The sequence below is a fragment of the Lemur catta genome, chromosome 21 (genome assembly GCF_020740605.2).
Source record: "Lemur catta isolate mLemCat1 chromosome 21, mLemCat1.pri, whole genome shotgun sequence".
NCBI lineage: Eukaryota > Metazoa > Chordata > Mammalia > Primates > Lemuridae > Lemur > Lemur catta.
The window spans coordinates 11,125,087-11,142,937 of NC_059148.1; the positions used below are offsets into that span (position 1 = coordinate 11,125,087).

Here is a 17,851-nt window from a genome sequence, read left to right on the forward strand (position 1 = left end):
AAAAAAAAATTTTTAAGTAAAAATCAATAATCTTTTTGTTGGTCTCATGCTGAAACTGTAATATTTTGAGTGGATTGAGTTAAATAAAAAACTAAAATTTTTTTTAATCCTCAAATAATGCTCTTTATGCTCGAGAGGAGGGGCCTTGTGTGGTGTGGGGACCTCAGGTGTGAAAACTGCCCTGTGAGAAGACGGGTCCCCGGGTGCTGGTCAGGACAGGGGATGAGCAGGCTGGAGGGGGCAGCGGGTCTGGATTAGAGGGGCCTGGGTGGCCGGGACAGTGGCGGAAGCCCACAGATGGAATGCGGCCGGGGGGACGAGCCATCTGGAGACCAGGCATAAAAGCGTCAGCCACACAGACGTCGGTTTGAGTTCTGTGCAGAGCGGGCAGACAGCTGGGGGTTTCCATCGTCCGGGCATCTGAGTGTGGAAACAAAGTCACGGTCCCACTCCACACTGGCGGAGAAACACTAGCCGGGCACTCAATCCCCGCAGCAGGTCTCAGCCTGGACGTTGCTAAGCCAGCGTGTCACTTCTCAAACGCGGAATCTCGTGGTTTCTCTGGAGTGAGCCTGGGGACCCCGCGTCTGAGCCTGAAGTTCCTGCTGTGTTGATTAACTACTCAGTGTGGATTTGACCTTGGATGTGAGCCAGTGCAGTCTCAGCCTGGAGATCAGATGGCAGCACTCGGATAAAAGGTCCTCCCTTCGATGAAGGTTGCTTAAAAGATCGTCATTAGACAACAAGCCAGCCCGTGGAGCGGTTGTTAGAGCCGTTAGTGCATGCGGACGACTCTGAGCTGATGGGAAAGCCAGGTCCAGAGGGCTGTGCGGTGGGGACCCAGGTTGAAGAAGTTGTGGGAGGTGGGGTTCGGGGTAGAGGAGGGACGGTGGAGCCTTCCTCGAGGAGTGATAGTGATATTTCAGAGCTAGTGGGTCTTTATTGATTGTCTGGTCCACACGCCTGATTTTAAAGTCAAGAAGGCTGAGGCATGGATGGCTTCAGTGACCCTCGCTGACTCACACAGACAGGTGGCAGCGGGGGAGGCCCAGAGCCCCCCTTCTGAGAAATTGCACTATGGCTCTTCCCAGAGCCCAAGGGCTGGCTGGCCTGAGCATTGAAAACCAACGCAGTGATCTTGGTACATGGAGCCCCCTCAATGTCCCATGCATTAGAGAGATCAAGGTCCTCTGTACAGCTTATTGGGGTCTCAGGAGGAGCCCCCACCTCAGCTGCTGCTCTCAGCTCAGAACCAGCCTCTTGGGGGGCCCTCCTGTGCACACACACAGGCGGAATCCGGCCTGGCCTTTGCGGTCAGCGGTTGTGTGCAGACACCTGGGACAGACCGTGGGTGACCGTGGCGACAGGCATAGTGCCGGACACCGGCTGGGGTAGCTCAGAGGGTCTTGGCCCCAATGACCTGCTGGAGTCCCCCAGAAGCATCTGGCTGCCCCCGGAGCTTGGTATTCATTTGGTCTGTGTCAGGCCGGGCTACGTTACATTGTCAGAACTCCCCGGGTCATGCTGACGTGCAGTGAGGGCTGGGACACCTGTTAGAGGGCGCAGGTCCTCTTGGACACAGAAGCGGAGAACCCGGGAGAGGCGGAGGCAGAGGTGTGCGAGGAAGCTGGGACTTCGGCCAGCTGTGGGCACCTGCGGCCAGTAGCAGGTCGCTCTGCCTGCGAGGCTCCTCGTGGCTGCCCATGTGTAAAGAACTGAAAACAGTCCCCCTCTGGGGCTGCTCTGGAGGCCCGAGGGCGGCCCTGTGCCCACCTGGCCTAGGTGTGTTTGGTGGTGGTTGTAAACTCACAAACCTCTAGTGGTAACATTTGGGCAGGGCTGCTCACAGGTGAGTCATGGTGAAAGTAACTTGGCCCAATCAGGCTGGCCTCTCGGAAATCCCGTGGACCACCAAGGCACCCTTTGGAAGGAGAGGAGAAGGGGTCCTCATGTGAGACTCGGAGCGGGCTGTGTCCTGGTGGGTTGGTGTCTGCAGTGGGGGGTCCACTCGATTAGAAAATGCAGACTGGGTGCGGGCCATGGAGGCCTTGCAGATGGCTGTGGCCTTGGAAACACCTGCTGGGCTTTGCCATTCAGCCTGGAATCAAGGGAGTCTTTAGGTGCCTTTGGGAGGAATGTGTTACTCTGTAACTAGATAGTCCCAAAGGCAGGGAGGCTCTTGTAGGATAAGCCACTGTGTCCTCGTTGGGGTACTCAGATTGGGGGAACAGTGGTCTGGGATTTGGGCAGACTGGCTGGGAGGTGGGCTGAGTCAGCCAGAGGCGGGGCTGGGCCTGGGGAGGGCTGTAGCCCCGTTCCTTGCGCTGGGACTGGCAGACCACGGTGGGACATGCTGCTCACGGCGGCCAGGACGTGCACCCCAGCCAGCATGCTGGCCTGTGCTGCTCAGCCCATCATGTCCCCGCCAGCAGGTGTACAAGGACTGTCCCTGACAACAAGACACTAGCATTTGGGGTCAACCTTTTTATAATGGCCCAGACTGCCATGTAGGTACAGGAGAAAAACCAACTGTTTTTCTCTGCATTCACGCTCAACACTATGTGACCCAGTGTGGAGGGATTTTCCCACACCAATAATTCTCCAGTTTTCTGCAGACACCAGCTGGGTGTCCTGCAGTTTCAACTCAGTTCTGACACGGTGAACCTGGAATTAGCGTCAGATCCCATAGGTTAAGGGCTCAGTCCCACAAGACTGCCCCTGACTTCAGATGCCACTCGCAGGTCCAGGCGTTTACCAGCTGTGAACTGGGGGTCCCCCCCATCCCCTGCTTGAGTTGGACCATTTGTTAGAGTGGCTCACAGAACTCAGGAAAACGGCTTTCTCACTGGATCAGCATCTTTTTATGAAAGGATGCAACTCAGGAGCTATCGGAACAGGTACCCGGGGTGAGGGCTGTAGGGAGGGGCACGGAGCATCCATGCTCTCGGCCATGCAGAGCCCCCCTGCTCAGCAGCCCAGCGGCTCTGCCAGCCCTGTCCTCTGGAGGTTCTTAGAGGCTTTGTGATGCAGGCGTGATTAATTATACCATTGGCCCCTGGTGATCAGCTCGACCTTCAGAGGTTGGGGTTGGGCGTAGGACCAGAAGTCCCAACCCTCCGATGACACAGTTGGTCCCCTGGCAATCAGCCCTACCCTGAGGCTGCTCAGGAGCCCTCGGCCACCTGTCGTTTCATTAGCATACACGTACAGGGACACGTTATGGCTTTGGAGGTTCTACGGGTTTCAGGAGCCTCGTGCCAGGAAGGTGGGGGGAGAGGTGCACAGACCAAATATATATTTCAAGTATATGTCATATACCCCCACCAGAGGCAGACACCCCCCAGACAGTATTCCAGAGCCTAGTCTCATATTGTGTGGAGGATGAGCTGATGTTCACACCCCCTCACTCCTGTCATCTTTGGCCCGTCAGTCGTGAAGGTGATGTCATCGTACCCAAGGTCCCTGGAGTTGCCTGTGGGTGACAGAGATGGTGTCAGCCTGGGGGTTGCTGGGACAGGAGGGGTGTGGACACTGCGGGGCAGACCCTCTGGCCCCCTTCTCTGTCTGTAACCCTGGCTGCTTCTTCGCGCACACAGATGCTGCGTTCGGCACGTCACCTGGGTACGGCTGTGCCGCGGACCGGGCCGAGGAGCAGCGCCGGCACCAGGACGGGCTGCCCTACATCGACGACTCGCCCTCCTCCTCACCCCACCTCAGCAGCAAGGGCAGGGGCAGCCGGGATGCGCTGGCCTCGGGAGCCCCGGAGTCGGCCAAAGCGGTGAGTCCCCATGGTACCCCCGCCACCTGTGGCAGGTGGGCCAGGTGAGGCTCCCTGAAGCCCGGCCACTTGCTCAGGGGCACATGGCAGGCACAGGATGGAGCAGCGGATGATTTGCAAGTTGGCTGGGTCCCTGAAGACTCCTTTCTCATCCCTCCGTCTGGCGCACGTAGGCAGCCTGCTGGATGCATTAAGCAGGGAAACCGCGAAATGCTCTGTCGACTGAACGTGGACGACCATGCAGGCTGAATGTAGTCTTGAGACTGAGGTCGCGTGGCTGGTGAGCAGTGGCACATTCAGTAGGTGCTGTGCCCTGCCCTCCAATCCCCATGGACCGGCTCCCCCCTCACGTGGGAACATAGCCCTGGGGTGGCCACAGGCTGAGTGTGCTGTCCCCACAGAAGTGGCCAAGCCTGGTAGAGTCCTGAGGCTCTCAGCGGTACTTTGGGGCTCAGATGTGCTCCCCTGTCATTGGGGCAAGGGCCCCACTTTGGCCTCCTGGTTTCCTTCGTTCTCGGGCTGAGAAGATCGCTGTCCCAGGATGGTTGTTCCGTCTGTCTTTTCGGCTCCTTTTTGGTCGGTCCCTGGTGACAGATACTTTCCCCCTTGTGCATGGCTTGTTTCCTAGGTTCAAAAACGAGAGTGAGAGGGGTGTGTGCTCTCCCCATTGCTGTAGGGTGGCACTGGGAGTGTGTCTCTTCACTGAGTTGCTTTTCTCTGGGGCTTATTTACACTTTTGTGATATCTAAAGGCCTAGGTGGTGGGCAGGCTTCTTGTTCTGAAAGGTGAGGATGGGCGGGGAAGCCAGTGGGGGACACGTAACCTACTCCATGGGGCACACGCCTGCTGCTGCCTTATGCAGCTTCTGACCCCACAGCCAGCATCACAATCTGACAGATTGGGAAACTGAGGTTCAGAGAGGTGAAGTAACTTGCTCGGGGCCACACAGCCATGAGGTCCGAAGCCTTCCTGATGCCTCGGTTGACAGGCTTTCCCTCAACTGCCTGTTGGCACAGCCCCTCTCTCGCTGCTTCCTGAGTGCGGTTTGGTACAAAGAAGGGTCCTCACTGTCTCAGACAAGGAGGCTGAGTCATGGACTTGGGACGGGGCGTCCCTGTCCCTCAATTGCCCCTCAGGGCCGTCCTCACCCAGCCAGTCCTTGACGCACCCGAAAGGAAGTGGATCTGCCTACCCTGCCCAGGGCCCTGTCCAGGGCTGGGGGCTTCTCAGCACCCAGTTCAGAGGCCCCTCTGCTGCGGAGCGGTCCAGATCTGGTCCCCTGACTGCTGCTCCCTCCTTCGGCCACAGGAGCCCATGGACATTTCTCACGTGACACACGGCAGCAGGGTGCACATGTGTGCTGGCTGGTTCTGGAGTCTAATCCCAAGGGTGCCACCTGGCCCAGAGCTGGACCCGAAGAGGAGGGAGCTTGATTGGAGGAGGGCTGCGAGGTTCCATTCCGGGAGCCCTCTGGTTGGGCTCTCTTGCCCAGGTTTGGAGCCTGGGGGTAGGGGCCCTTCGCTGCCCTGGAGACAGGCACAGCCTTGACTTTCTGGTTTCCCTGCCAGCCGTGCAACGAGCCGTGCAAACGTCTTTCGTTTTTGATCTCTGTTCTGAAGAAGGCATGGCTGTTGCTTTCTGGGACGCCCAGGAATGTGGTGGTCTTGACGCCAGAGGCACCCTGATCCGACCGGCCGGCGGGAATGGGGTGTCCGCCTGCTCACCCCTGTCCTGCCCTCCTGGCTAGGCACGACACCCCTGCCTTCAACCCCTCCTTTGGTCCCTGCCAGCAAGCTTGAGTCTTGCGGGCCACGGCGCCCTCGGGAGAACCTTCGTGGGAACTGGGTGGCAACTCGGGCTCAGCGGACTCCTGGGTTACAGGTCTTCCCTGTGAACACGCACCCCCAGGGTAGGTAGGGGTTGGGCAGAGGCCAGGCAGCTCCTTACCTGGGGCGCTGCGGGGGGCACAGGTTGGCCTACTGGGACAGCGTGTGCCCACAGAGGGCAGGCACAGGAATCACACTGCCTGCCCTGCGTGCAGGGCCTTCCTGTCTGGAGAACTGGTCACCCAGGGTTTGCTGCAACAGACCCCCAGCACGTGTCCCTGCGCAGAGGCCGGGCCTCTGCCCTCTGCATGCCACGAGGGGCCAGGCCCTTGGCGTACTTGCCAGCTGGGCCCCAGGGCAGTGTCAGCCCTGTTGCTGATGGAGACACTGCCCTTGCCCAGAGCAGAGCAGGATCTTCTCTGCAGCGGCCGCGCTGGCCACGCACTCCCAGCAGGGAGCAGCCTGCCTCTTGCGGCCCAGGGTGCTTGCGCCCTGATGGCCAGGGGGCTCCCCCATCGGGGACCGGGAGGAGAGGCTGCGAGGGGCTCCTCGAGCTCAGCTCTGTCCTACAGCTCAGGTCCAGCCCCAGCCCTTGGCTCACCTGCGGGCCTGGCAGGTGGCTGGCACCAGTTTTGTTCACCAGCATCCTTCTGCCGGTTTTTCCTGCCTGGTGGTCGTGAGGCTGGTTTTTTTATGGGTTCTTTGCTGGCTTTTTTCTAGGCTCAGGCTTTGTGGTGTTTGCCCCTCCCAGGTAGCAGCAGGAGGACTTTCCTTCCGTGTTGCCACCGCCTTTTTCCACTTGCCCTTTGCTAAACTGCGGCTTCCTCCTGCCTGCGTGGCCCTGACTGCGTCCACTGGCAGGTGCGCTCGGGTGTTATAAATAGCCCTGGTCCCGCCAGCCCTCGGCTCTCTGCTGTTTTCTGCTCCTTCCCTCCACACCCTCTTTTTTACAAGATGGAGTTGGCTGGTTTGCAGATCTTCCCTGTTTGATGCCACCAGCACCATTCCGGACTCCAGAAGGTTCTTAGTCTAAGGGGGAGAGAGATGCCTTCATCCTGTTTTCTCTCCACCTCAGCCCGTTCCCTGGGCCAGATGTTCCCCTGGGCAGCCCCACCCCTCAGGACGGGGCATGCTGGACTCGGCGCCGTCCTGCCTGCGCTGTTTTTCCTCCCGGCGGTCCAAACATGTGGGCGGAACGAGACACGGCGCTCCCACCCGGGGGCACCAGCTCTCGTGCTGGGCGGGGCCGTCACGGGCCCTGCCGCCGAGGCCCCCTGTTGCTCACAGTAGCAAGATTGTTCCCAGAACACGAGCAGGGCTACGTGGGTGGCTGCCGCTGCTGGAGAGGCCTGCTGTTCCTGTCACCTCTTCCCTTGCATGGAATGGGGAGCAGTGCCCGGACACCTGCGGGGGCAGCGGCTGCTTCCCCAAGATTCCGCCATCCATGCTGGGTGGAGAGGGGGTGTCATGAGCCCCCCACCCTGTGTGTCTGAGCACCACGGGCAGAGGACTTTCTGAACTTCGGTAGCACTTCAGGGCCCTGCAGCAGGCCCAGCCGATAGTCGTGGGTTCCCAGGACCCCCGTGTGTCTCCAGATGAGGGTACGGAGACCCTGAAGGAGCCCTCAGAGCTCCCTAAAGATTTGGCCAAATCTGGCACCAAGCCAGGTCTTTGAGATCCACTCGATGATTTGTTTATTAAATGAATCTTGTTGAGTACTTGGGTGTTCCGGGCACTGTGCTGGGCACAGGAAGTTTCAAGTTCAGGCACAGCCTTGCCCTGAAGGCTCCCGCCTGTGGGCCGCAGCCGGCCTGCCCCGCGGGGAAGGGCGTGCGTGGGACCTGGGCGTCCTTTCCCTGGAGCTGCTCTGCTCTCAGCCCAAGTCCTGATGGCTGTCCCTGTACACGCACGGTGCACACACACATGCCTGTGCATGCTCACAGCTCACGCACACACTCACACAGCTGCAGGAAGGGTTTTTAGATGGTCCCAGTGGGCGAGTGAGGGTGTGGCACGATCCACAGCGGGGGGGATTGGGCTCCCCTCCCCCAGTTTACCCGTGGGCACCCGAGGCACAAAGCTAGAGGGCATTTACCAGAGACCAAGCGCAGGCCGGGCACTGGGTCCTCTGTTGGACCTGCCGTCTGTCCCGTGAAGTGGGCCTGGGAAGTGGAGGGGCGGCAGCATTGGGGGCACTGAGGGGCCGTGCTGGGGTCCTGATTCCCAGCTCTGCAGAGACACCGGGAAGGCTGGCTCAAGTCAGGTCCTTCCTCCCACCCAGCAACTTTCACGTGGGGTGATTCGGCCCTCAGGGGACGCGTGGTCACACCCGGGGGAGAGAGAATTACTGCCACTTGGTAGGTAGAGGCGACATCCTGCAGGGCACAGGACGCCCCCGCACCCCAGCAGAGAATCCCCCAGCCCCGCATGTCCACAGGGCCAGGGCAAAGGAGCCCGCCCCAAGTCCGTGATTCTCCCCGAGTGGTTTGGGAAAGTGGTGGCAGGGGCCATGCTCCGGTTCCACGCCTGGGGCTGGGCGGCCAGAGGGCCATGGGCAGGGCTGTGACGTCACCTTTGGTGGAGGCAGAGCCCTCCCCACGCTGGCACCACCCTGTGGCCACAGGTGGGGCCTTTGCCCAGGGCAGGCAGAGGGAGCGCAGAGGTGGGGCCCAGAACAGGGAAACTCTGACGCTGCTGGTGGCCCCAGAGCAAGGAGGGGAGAGGCCACGGAGCGAGGGTGGTCTTTCTTGCCTGTGGCGTCGTCTCTGTGTTGGTTTGCTGGGGCCACGGTGACAAAGCTCCACAAACCCAGGGCTTAAACAACACAAGTTCATTTTCTCACAGTGCGGGAGGCCAGAGGTCCGAGACCAGGGTGTCAGCGGGGTTTTCTCCCGGGCTTGTCTTTCCTTGAGAGTCTGTGTCCTGAGTTCTTTAGGAGCCAAGCACAGAGGATGGGACCGACCCCAGTGACTTCCTTTTAACTTGGCCACCTCTGTAAAGTCCAAGTCTCCAAATACAGCAGTGTGCTGAGGAGCTGGGGTTAGGGCCTCACCCTGTGACTTTGTGGGCCTCGTAAGCAGGATTAGCGTGAGGTCTCCCAGCGGTGTGGGCTCTGTCCCCTCGTCGACACCCAGCAGTGTGTCACCTCTGTCTTTCGGAGGCAGCGGCAGCGGAGCTTCACCAGACTTTTAGGTGGGACGTTGATGGGAAGGGGGACTTGGTCGTAGCCACCACCCGTAAGAGGGTCTCTGCCAGCAGAGTTGGGGTCTAGAAAGCAGGATTGGGGGACGAAGGCCATGAGCCCCGGGCACAGGGTTGCCCTTGGGCAGGTGTGTCTGAGGGAGGGCGTGGAGGGGGCGGAGCTGCGTGCGGGCAGTCCAAGGGTCAGGTGGGAACCTCAGCAGAGACGGCAGGTGTGGAAGGCACCAGGTGAGCGGTGGGGAGGGGAGCCTGGGAGGCAGCAGGAGCCGGGGTGGCCGTGTGCTGGGCTCCGGTGCCCCTTAGGGTCAGAGTCTCGTTTTCCTTCCGTGACGGGGCCGGGGCAGCCGCTCCTCGGTTGCAGGCAGGTGTGGGAGAGGCTCGCCCAGCCTGCTCGGCACCGGACCTCCCGTCTCCCAGACCCCCCGCCCAAGAATTTGCAGGGACCACGAGCGAGTGGCCGAGTGTGTGCCAGGACACCACCCAGCCCGTGCCTCCCTGTTAACGCCATGTAGAGCCTTCTGGGGGGCGAGTGCAGAGGTGGGCAGGCTGGCCTTCCTCTCCGCGAGGGCCCGCTTGGGCACCCCCCGCTGCCCGCTGCAGTCTGACTTCTGTCTGTGTCTCCTGCAGAGCGAACTGGACGTGGAAAAGGGCTTGGAGATGCGCAAATGGGTCCTGTCTGGAATCCTGGCTAGCGAGGAGACCTACCTGAGCCACCTGGAGGCGCTGCTGTTGGTGAGGAGGGGGTGGGGGCAGGGATGCTGGGGGGCCTCGCTCACCAGTCCCAGGTCAGCTGTCGGAGCCTGGGGGCAGCTCACCCTCCCTGGAGTGGACGCCACAGAAAACTCGGTTGCCAAACCAAGCTGGTTCTAAAATTTCATTTTTTGTGGGATTTAAAAATAAAAGGAGGCCGGGCGCGGTGGCTCACGCCTGTAATCCTAGCACTCTGGGAGGCCGAGGCGGGAGGATTGCTCGAGGTCAGGAGTTCGAGACCAGCCTGAGCAAGAGTGAGACCCCCGTCTCTACTAAAAATAGAAAGAAATGGTTTGGACAGCTAAAAATATATATATATATTAAAAAAAAAACATAGCTGGGCATGGTGGCGCATGCCTGTAGTCCCAGCTACTCGGGAGGCTGAGGCAGGAGGATCGCCTGAGCCCAGGAGTTTGAGGTTGCTGTGAGCTAGGCTGACGCCATGGCACTCTAGCCCGGGCAACAGAGCGAGACTCTGTCTCAAAAAAAATAAATAAAATAAATAAATAAAAATAAAAGGATATGTGTCACCTAGCCACGGTTTTCTGTGGTCGCACCACGCACCTGATGGACGGCGGGCCCTCTCCCCCGTGCCCTCCTGCAGCCCATGAAGCCTCTGAAAGCCGCCGCCACCACCTCCCAGCCCGTGCTGACAAGTCAGCAGATCGAGACCATCTTCTTCAAAGTGCCTGAGCTCTACGAGATCCACAAGGAGTTCTACGACGGGCTCTTCCCCCGCGTGCAGCAGTGGAGCCACCAGCAGCGGGTGGGCGACCTCTTCCAGAAGCTGGTGAGTGGCCGGGAGCAGGTGCACGGCAGCCGCCTGGGACGGGCCCGTGCTGGGAGCTGGTGGCCGGGGACCAGGCCTGTCCCGCCACCTGCAGGCGTGTGCTGCCCAGGAGACTCCAAGGCGATGGCCGCACGTCAGAGTTGGGTGTGTCTCGGTGCCTGTGATGATGATGATGATGATGATGCCGCCCCCGAAGGGCAGGTTGGCCGAGGGGAGCGTGCCCACCCGGCTCAAGGCCAGCCAGTGGGGCTTCCCTGCCTCCCCTGACACTGGTCACGTCACTGAGTCCTCCTGGCTGTGATCAGTTTTACTCAGGACTCCAGGCGGGTCCAGCTGCCTCCCCCTTAAGGGCCCCTGGGGATCAAAATGCTGCCGCGGCCCAGGACAGTGGGACCTGGGCATGGGGTAGAGGAGACTGGGCGGCAAGATTGCCTCGAGAGGCAGGCACAGGCAGGCACAGAGCAGGGCTTCGTTCTCTGTTTTTTCATTTTTCTAGTTATGGAAACTAAAGGTCCTTGAATCACTTGGAGATTTTTTTTTTTTTTTTTTTTTGAGACAGAGTCTCCCTTTGTTGCCCGGGCTGGAGTGCCGTGGAGTCATAGTAGCTCACAGCAACCTCAAACTCCAAGACTCAAGCGATCCTCCTGCCTCAGCCTCCCAAATAGTTGGGACTACAGGCAACACCACGCCCAGCTTATTTTTCTGTTTTTGGTAGAGACGGGGTCTCACTCTTGCTGAAGCTGGGCTCGAACTCCTGAGCTCAAGTGATCCTCCCACTTTGGGAGAATTTTTTTTAAAAATGTCATGGGAAGGGGAGACTTGGGCTATAAAAATCAAAGTAGTGGGAAATTGTCCTCAGGTACTGAGAGGGCCCTGGCAGAGAGAAATGAGAAAAGCAGGACATCCGTGTGGCCGTGGCTCCTGCACGTTTAACGCTAGGGACTTTCACGGTGACACCCAGCTGTGGTGACACCCAGCTGTGCTGACTCTGGCCTGGCCTTGGCTCGGGCCTGGGTGTTCTGCTCCAGGCGCGGCTTCCTCGTGGGCGGCCCCTCCCTCCGCCGCCCTAGGCTGCAGACCCCCGGACTCCAGGCGGGGCTGAGGCGGGAGGAATGCATGGGGCCCTTTTTCTGTTCAGATCCTTGCCCCCTGGGGCCCCTTTCCCCATGGCCACAGAGCAGGGGGCTGTATTTTGCTGTGGGTGTCTCCCCACCGTCTTCAGAGCCTCCCCCATGTCTCCCCGTGCGCGTCAGCAGTTGAAGCCTAGTGGACCTGCCTCGCCCGCAGCCCCCCTGAGAAGCAGAGAGGCGTGTTGTGGGGAAAAGAAAAAACCACATCCAGAGCTCTTCCCCAAATAACATTCTGAAATCTCCTGGGAACTTTTTTTTTTTTTTTTTTTTTTTTTTTAATTTTAATCGTCTGATGCTCACTGGAATTTAAGTTTGGAAAGTTTCCTCTGGTTTCTCTGCTGTCCTTGAGCTACCTTGGTGCGTCAGATGCTGCAGCAGGAAGATGGGGAGAGAAGCTGGGGTGGGGCTGGGAAGTCGTTCCTGGTAACCGTGTGCCGAGCATTCACATGCACACCCTGGGCTGAGTTCGGGGACTCCCTGAGGACATATAGGCTCTGTGTCTGCCCAGACCAGCTCGGTAGCTCGGTCAGCCTGGCGGTGTGGCCTCTGGAGGCTCCCCGGCTAGGAGAGTCTTAGGACCAAAGGAGCTCGCAGCACCCTGCCCTGCCCTGCTGTGCCCGGCTTCCGCGCCTCTTCCCAAGCCAGGAACTCATGAGCTACGTCCAGTGGTGCAGAAAGCCTGGCCCAAATTCAGCTTTATCAGCCCTTCCTGTAGGGCTGCAGGGGCTAACTCCACTACCCGGGGTGTTGTTTCTGGCTGAAATTTTTTATCAGCTCAGATTTTTTTTCCCCCCTAATCATTTGAAACTTACAGCAGAGCTGCAGGCATAGCACAGAGAACTCAGATACACTGTGTGACGTTTTGCCATATTTACTTGATTCTATACACACACACACTTCTCCCCCCCGACACACTTCGTTGTGTGTTTGGTAAGAACAGAGCATTCTCTGCTGTAGCCCACAGTAAATTTGTCAAATTTGGGAAATTTCACATTGAGAAGATACTCCTGTTTCATTCGCGGCCCGTATACGTTTCCCGCAAGTTAAGGATGGGTCTCTATAGCTGTTTCCGTTCTCTGATTCAGGGTCCAGTTGGGGATCCTGTTATATGCTTGCTTGTCGCATGTCTTTAGTGTCCTTCAATCTATAGCAGTTCCGTGGACTCTGCTTGTCTTCCGTGACCTGGACATTTCTTCAAGGGCACAGGTTCAGGTTTGTTTTCTCGGGTTCTGCGTTTCTGGTGAGAAGCAAGACCGCAGCAGCGGGGCCCTGTCGCTGTCTGTGCGGCAGGTCAGGGGGCACGTGGGCTCCGTTTGTGCCGTAACCAACGCAGCTCGGTTTTTGATTAGCTGGAAACGTGGAAATGAATTGCACGTGGCCCGTCACCCTCCAACCCCGCCCTGCTTGTAACCATCTGCCGTGACATGACGTGCGTGTGTTCACTTATTTATTTATCAGCTTCTCTCCTGTTGGAACCCCGGCTGCACAGAGCAGCACAGCGTCTGAATTATTCACGGCTGTGGTGACAGGGCCTGAGGCAGGGCCTTAGTGTTGCAGGGAGGCACTCGGTGGCCGGCAAAGCAGGGAGAAGGGAAAGAGAGAAGAGCAGTGGGGCTCGTCAGCACACTGAGGAGGAAGAGCCTAGAATTCGCGGATGCAGGGACTCATCCGGCGTGGTCGGCGAGGCAGGGCTCTTTCCCCATGTGCCCCGAGACCCCTTGTGCAGCCCCTACAGGGATGGGGCCAGAGGACCAGACAGTGCCAAGTGTGCCTGGTTTACCCAGTGTCTGTGGAAACATAAAATTCAATATAAATGCAAATGCTTGTGGAAATAAAATTTAGGTTTGACAGAGAACAAACGCCAGGCGCAGTGGCTGCCGTAGGCTTCCAGCTCTCAGTTGGCTGCACTGGGGGTCTCCCGCCCTGGCCTGGGGGTCTCCTGGGTCTGCTCCTACCCGCCCCAGGGCTTGGTTTACCGGTCCCTGGTGAGGACTGGTTTCCCCCTCACTGCCTCTAAAGGCAACGCGGGGCCCAGAGTCGCACACGCACAGAAGCTGTTGCTCAGCTGAGCGAGTGAGCAGGAGGCTAAGTGAAGAGACCGTCTGTTAATGCCTTTGGTTTAATAAAAGACAAACAAAATGCGTCTCGCCTTACAGCCACAGGTCTTCCCCCTGCCAGGTGTGTAGCGTGACACCTGGGCATCCCTGCCAGGTCTAGGACGGGCTTGTGCCCGGGCAGTGGGAGGCCCCTTCTGCGAGGGCTGCCAGGCTTCGTGTTCCCTGCGTGTCTGAAGGGATCAGATGCGAGCAGAGGTGCATAGCTACCATAGGCTGCGGGTGCTGACCTTCACCTTCAGGGTGGTCTCCTGCAGCCAGAACAAGGTGTTGCTCAGTCCCACCTATGTAGAGACCCTTGTCCCGATTCACTGACAACCTCGAACTTCACCTGCCACTCAGGGCGCCATTTAAGCGGGTGGGGTGGGAGGAATAAGTAGCTCTGGCAGGGAGCTGTTACCTGCCCAGGGCGTGAGTCACGGCTCAGGGTGTCATTTTGGGAGCAGGAAGGGTGCTCGCTGCGTGGGGCAGGAGAGCAGGTGGGAGGGAGGGTGTGGAAGAGCTGGGGTCCCTGCAGCCTGCGCACCGTCTGCTGTGCCTGGAGCCTGTCCCTCAGCACCTGTCCCACACCTGTCCCACACTCTCTTCCTTCCTCCCTGCAGGCCAGCCAGCTGGGTGTGTACCGGGCCTTTGTGGACAACTACGGGGTTGCCATGGAAACGGCCGAGAAGTGCTGTCAGGCCAATGCTCAGTTTGCAGAAATCTCTGAGGTAAGGTGGTGAGGCTGTTTGGACAGGTGCGCCGCCAACTCTCACCCACACCCCTCCACCTCCCGAGATGGGCCGTGGGCTGGTGCCTTGGAGCCTGACCTGGGAGAACAAAGTGCACCAAATCCAGGTCGGCTTGTGGTCCTGGGCTCTGTTTCCAGATTCCACTGGGTTTGCTCTGATCAGCCCTGTGCCGGGGACACAGTTGTACCCAGAGAGAAGGGGCAAGCACAGAGCATCCTGCCTCCCCGAGGCCAGGGCCCGGTCCTAGGGGTCGGCTGCGTTCCTCAGACGCTGTCCTGCACCGTCTGTCTGCAGGGAAGAGCGTCCATAGTTCTGCCCTTAACAGGTCTCACCACGGCAGTCCCAAGGCTGACCTTGCACCTGTCACTGGAAACTGGGCAAGGGGTGTGCTGCCCCTGTCCTTTGCTAGTCTGCCAGCGCCCCTGAGAACTGGGAGCAAGGGCTGGTGGTGCCCCTGCTCTGTAGACCCCGTGGGGAGCAGAGCCCAGGTCGGAGCTGCAGCGCCCAGGCCCGGGTCTGAGGGGCCGCTGTCTCCCTGCCCGAGTTTATCCCTAGGAGGCTGAAACCTCAAACGGTGTTAACATCCGGGGCCTCCAAAGAGCCCCTCAGATACAGAGAGGATGAGTGGGCCATCCGGGGGGTGGTGGCCAAGCCAGGACCAGAACCCAGCAGTGCCCCTGGGTCTGTGTTTCTCCAGGCAGCGGTTCTTCCTGCCCTCCCGTCCTCTGACGATAACAGTTGTGTGGCATTTTCCTCTTTGGGGGCCTGTAGAGGCTCTTGCCTTTCCCCCAGCTGGAAGGACTCTGGGTGGACAGCCCTCTGTGTGAGAAACACAGTGTTAGAAAGAAACGGGCCAGGAGCAGTGGCTCACACCTGTAATCCTAGCACTTTGGGAGTCTGACGCCAGAGGATCACTTTAAGCCAGGAGTTTGAGACCAGCCCAGGAAATAGCAAGACCCTAACTCTACAAAAAATTTAAAAATTCCAGGCGTGGTGGCGTGCTCCTGTAGTCCCAGCTACTTGGGAGGCTGAGGCAGGAGGATCATTTGAGCCCAGGAGTTAGAGGCTGCAGTGAGCTGTGATGACACCACTACACTCTAGCCTGGACAACAAAGTGAGACCCTGTCTCAAAAAAAAAAAAGAGAGAGAGAGAGAAACAGAAACTAGAAATACAGAGTGAGTCTCATCCCTCTTTCTGGGACACAACCCTGGGCTATCACAGTTGGGCTTCGTTCCTGAGGCCTTGTGCCATTTTATCATTTATCGCAGGGGAGCAGGCAGGGTGCTGTGTTGATATCGAGTGTTGCTCTGTGTTCCAGAGCCGGTGGGGCGCCCACTCCACGCCAGGTGCTGCTGGTAACAGGATCTGCAGGTGCCTCGGGCTCCCGCCTCTCCTGCCATCCTCCCCCTGAACACTCAGTCCTGTCTCTTCTTTCCCCTTTTTGTCAATTAGCAAACCCCCACCACGCCCCTGATAGCTGGAATGGTAGCACAGAATTCCAAGTGATCTTGACAAATTAGTGACCTAATCCGTTAAGAGCAGGTTACAATTAAGTGGCCAAGTTCAAGTCCACCCGGACAGGTTTCTGCAGAGGAGGAAACAGTGGTGGGTGCCATGCCAGGGGGTCACGTGGTCCCTCCAGCCACGCCCAGGTGGGAAGCTGAGCCCATGCCGGGACGTGGGATGGCAGCTGTGAAGCTTTGCGGCGCTTGTACTGTGGGGGCAACACCCACGTTGGTTCTTCTTCCATGTTTCAAAAAAGACAGGAGGAATCGGAGCTGTCCAAGATCAGGCTGTGGGGGGAGGAAGCAGCAGGCTGCGTGGAGGCGTGGAGGCTGCGTTGTGGGGGGCCGGTGCTCAGGCGAGAGGGCTTGAGGGTCACCCTCAAGTGCAGGGAGGGTGGAGAAGTGACCCTTATCTTCCCAGGACAGTCCCCAGGTAGGTGCGAGGCAGCATCCAGTTAGATTGGCGTTGCCCAAGCAGGGTTCCGTGGAACACCAGCTCCCCAGACAGTAGACAGTAGGGGTTACATGAAAAGGGCTTCTGGAATTACGCTGGTTTGGGAAATGTGGAGTTAAACCAAACTCACGAGTTTCCTGGAGGCAGATACCCGCGAGCATCGCCCTGCCCTGCGTTGCCTATCCAGGGGCACATGGCGTGTGGGTGACTCCCAGGCTCCCGTGAGCAGGGCACCCGGTTGGCAGTCTTTTGTTGGGTTCCCCACCCCCTCACGCCCAGTGGGAAGTGCTGAGTCAGACGTACGGAGGAGCGATCCCTGCGAGGGATGTTTCCAGGGAAGGTACCAAAGTGCATGGCGGGGTTTGGCCCCACTGAGTCAGAAAGCACCGTCTTTGGTCTTGAGAGTTTTCCCATGGCTCGAGAGGTTGATCTACAGAGTGGCCTCGGAGCCCCTTCCCCGTCCGTCCGTCTCTGCTGTTTGTGGGTTTTTTTTTTTTTTTTTTTTTTTGAGACAGAATCTCGCTCTATCACTGGCGTCATCATAGCTCACTGTAACTTCCAACTCCTGGGCTCAAACAATCCTCCTGCCTCAGCCTCCTGAGTAGCTGGGACTACAGGCAGGCACCACCACACTGGGTTCATTTTTTCCAGTTTTCATAGACACGGCCTCTTCGCTCTTGCTAAGGCTGGTCTCGAACTCCTGAGCTCAAGCCCAGCCCTGTTGTGCTTTTGCTCAGAAGCCTTGTACAGGGATTAATCGCACCTCATTCCCAGGGAGGATGTTGGGCACACGGGCGTCTCTTACCTTCCTTTCTTTTTGTACCTTGGACCAAATCAGTGATGCCCTCAAGGCAGTTGTGTCCTAACATGGCCAATCCTCTAAGGAGCCCGGCCCTCACCCTGGGGATCTTAGTGCCTTGTTTTCTCAGCATGTAGGTTTGCAAATGGCTAGAGGGTGGGTGGGGGTGGAATCTCCAAAAGTGAATGCTCTTCGGAACCACCAGTCCCCAGCACACTGTCCCATTACCCCAAGAAGGTGCTGTGCAGTTAGGACGTACATCACTGTTTGCAGGATTCTCTGTGTCAGAGGTCCTCAGCCAAGGGCTGTTTTGTCCCCAAGGAACTCTTGCCATTGCCTAGAGACATTTTTGGTTGTCACAACAGCAGGAAGGTGGGGGTGTTACTGCACCTATAGGTAGAGGCCAGGGGTGCTGCTCAGTGTCCTGCAGGTCACCGGGACAGCCCAAAATGTCAGCAGTGGTACGGCTGAGAACCCCTGTGCCGAGTGGACCGCAGCATCTAGTGCATCCCGTGCGCCTTGCTTGCCCGTGGGTCCCTGTGCACCCTGCGATTTCATTCACCGGCCCAGAGCACATCTGCGGTTCTTTGCAGTGAGAGAAGGGTGAGGTTTCTACTGAAAGTTCCTGACCGTGGAACTTTCTGCCACGTCAGAGCTGCTTCAGCCATCCGTGCAAACACGTGCTTTTCTCTCTGCAGAACCTGAGAGCCAGAAGCAACAAGGATGCCAAGGATCCGACGACCAAGAACTCTCTGGAAAGTGAGTCCTCCGT

The 17,851-nt window shown here is 58.5% G+C and overlaps 1 protein-coding gene across 1 annotated transcript in view; it reads left to right on the forward strand.

Moving 5' to 3' along the window:
* BCR (BCR activator of RhoGEF and GTPase) overlaps positions 1-17,851 on the forward strand; it is a 114,705-nt gene that overhangs the window by 57,813 nt on the left and 39,041 nt on the right. Inside the window, exons 2-6 of the mRNA XM_045534212.1 lie at positions 3,597-3,778; positions 9,433-9,537; positions 10,160-10,345; positions 14,192-14,299; positions 17,778-17,838. Coding sequence (XP_045390168.1) covers positions 3,597-3,778; positions 9,433-9,537; positions 10,160-10,345; positions 14,192-14,299; positions 17,778-17,838 — 642 coding nt within the window. The remainder of the gene's footprint in view (positions 1-3,596; positions 3,779-9,432; positions 9,538-10,159; positions 10,346-14,191; positions 14,300-17,777; positions 17,839-17,851) is intronic.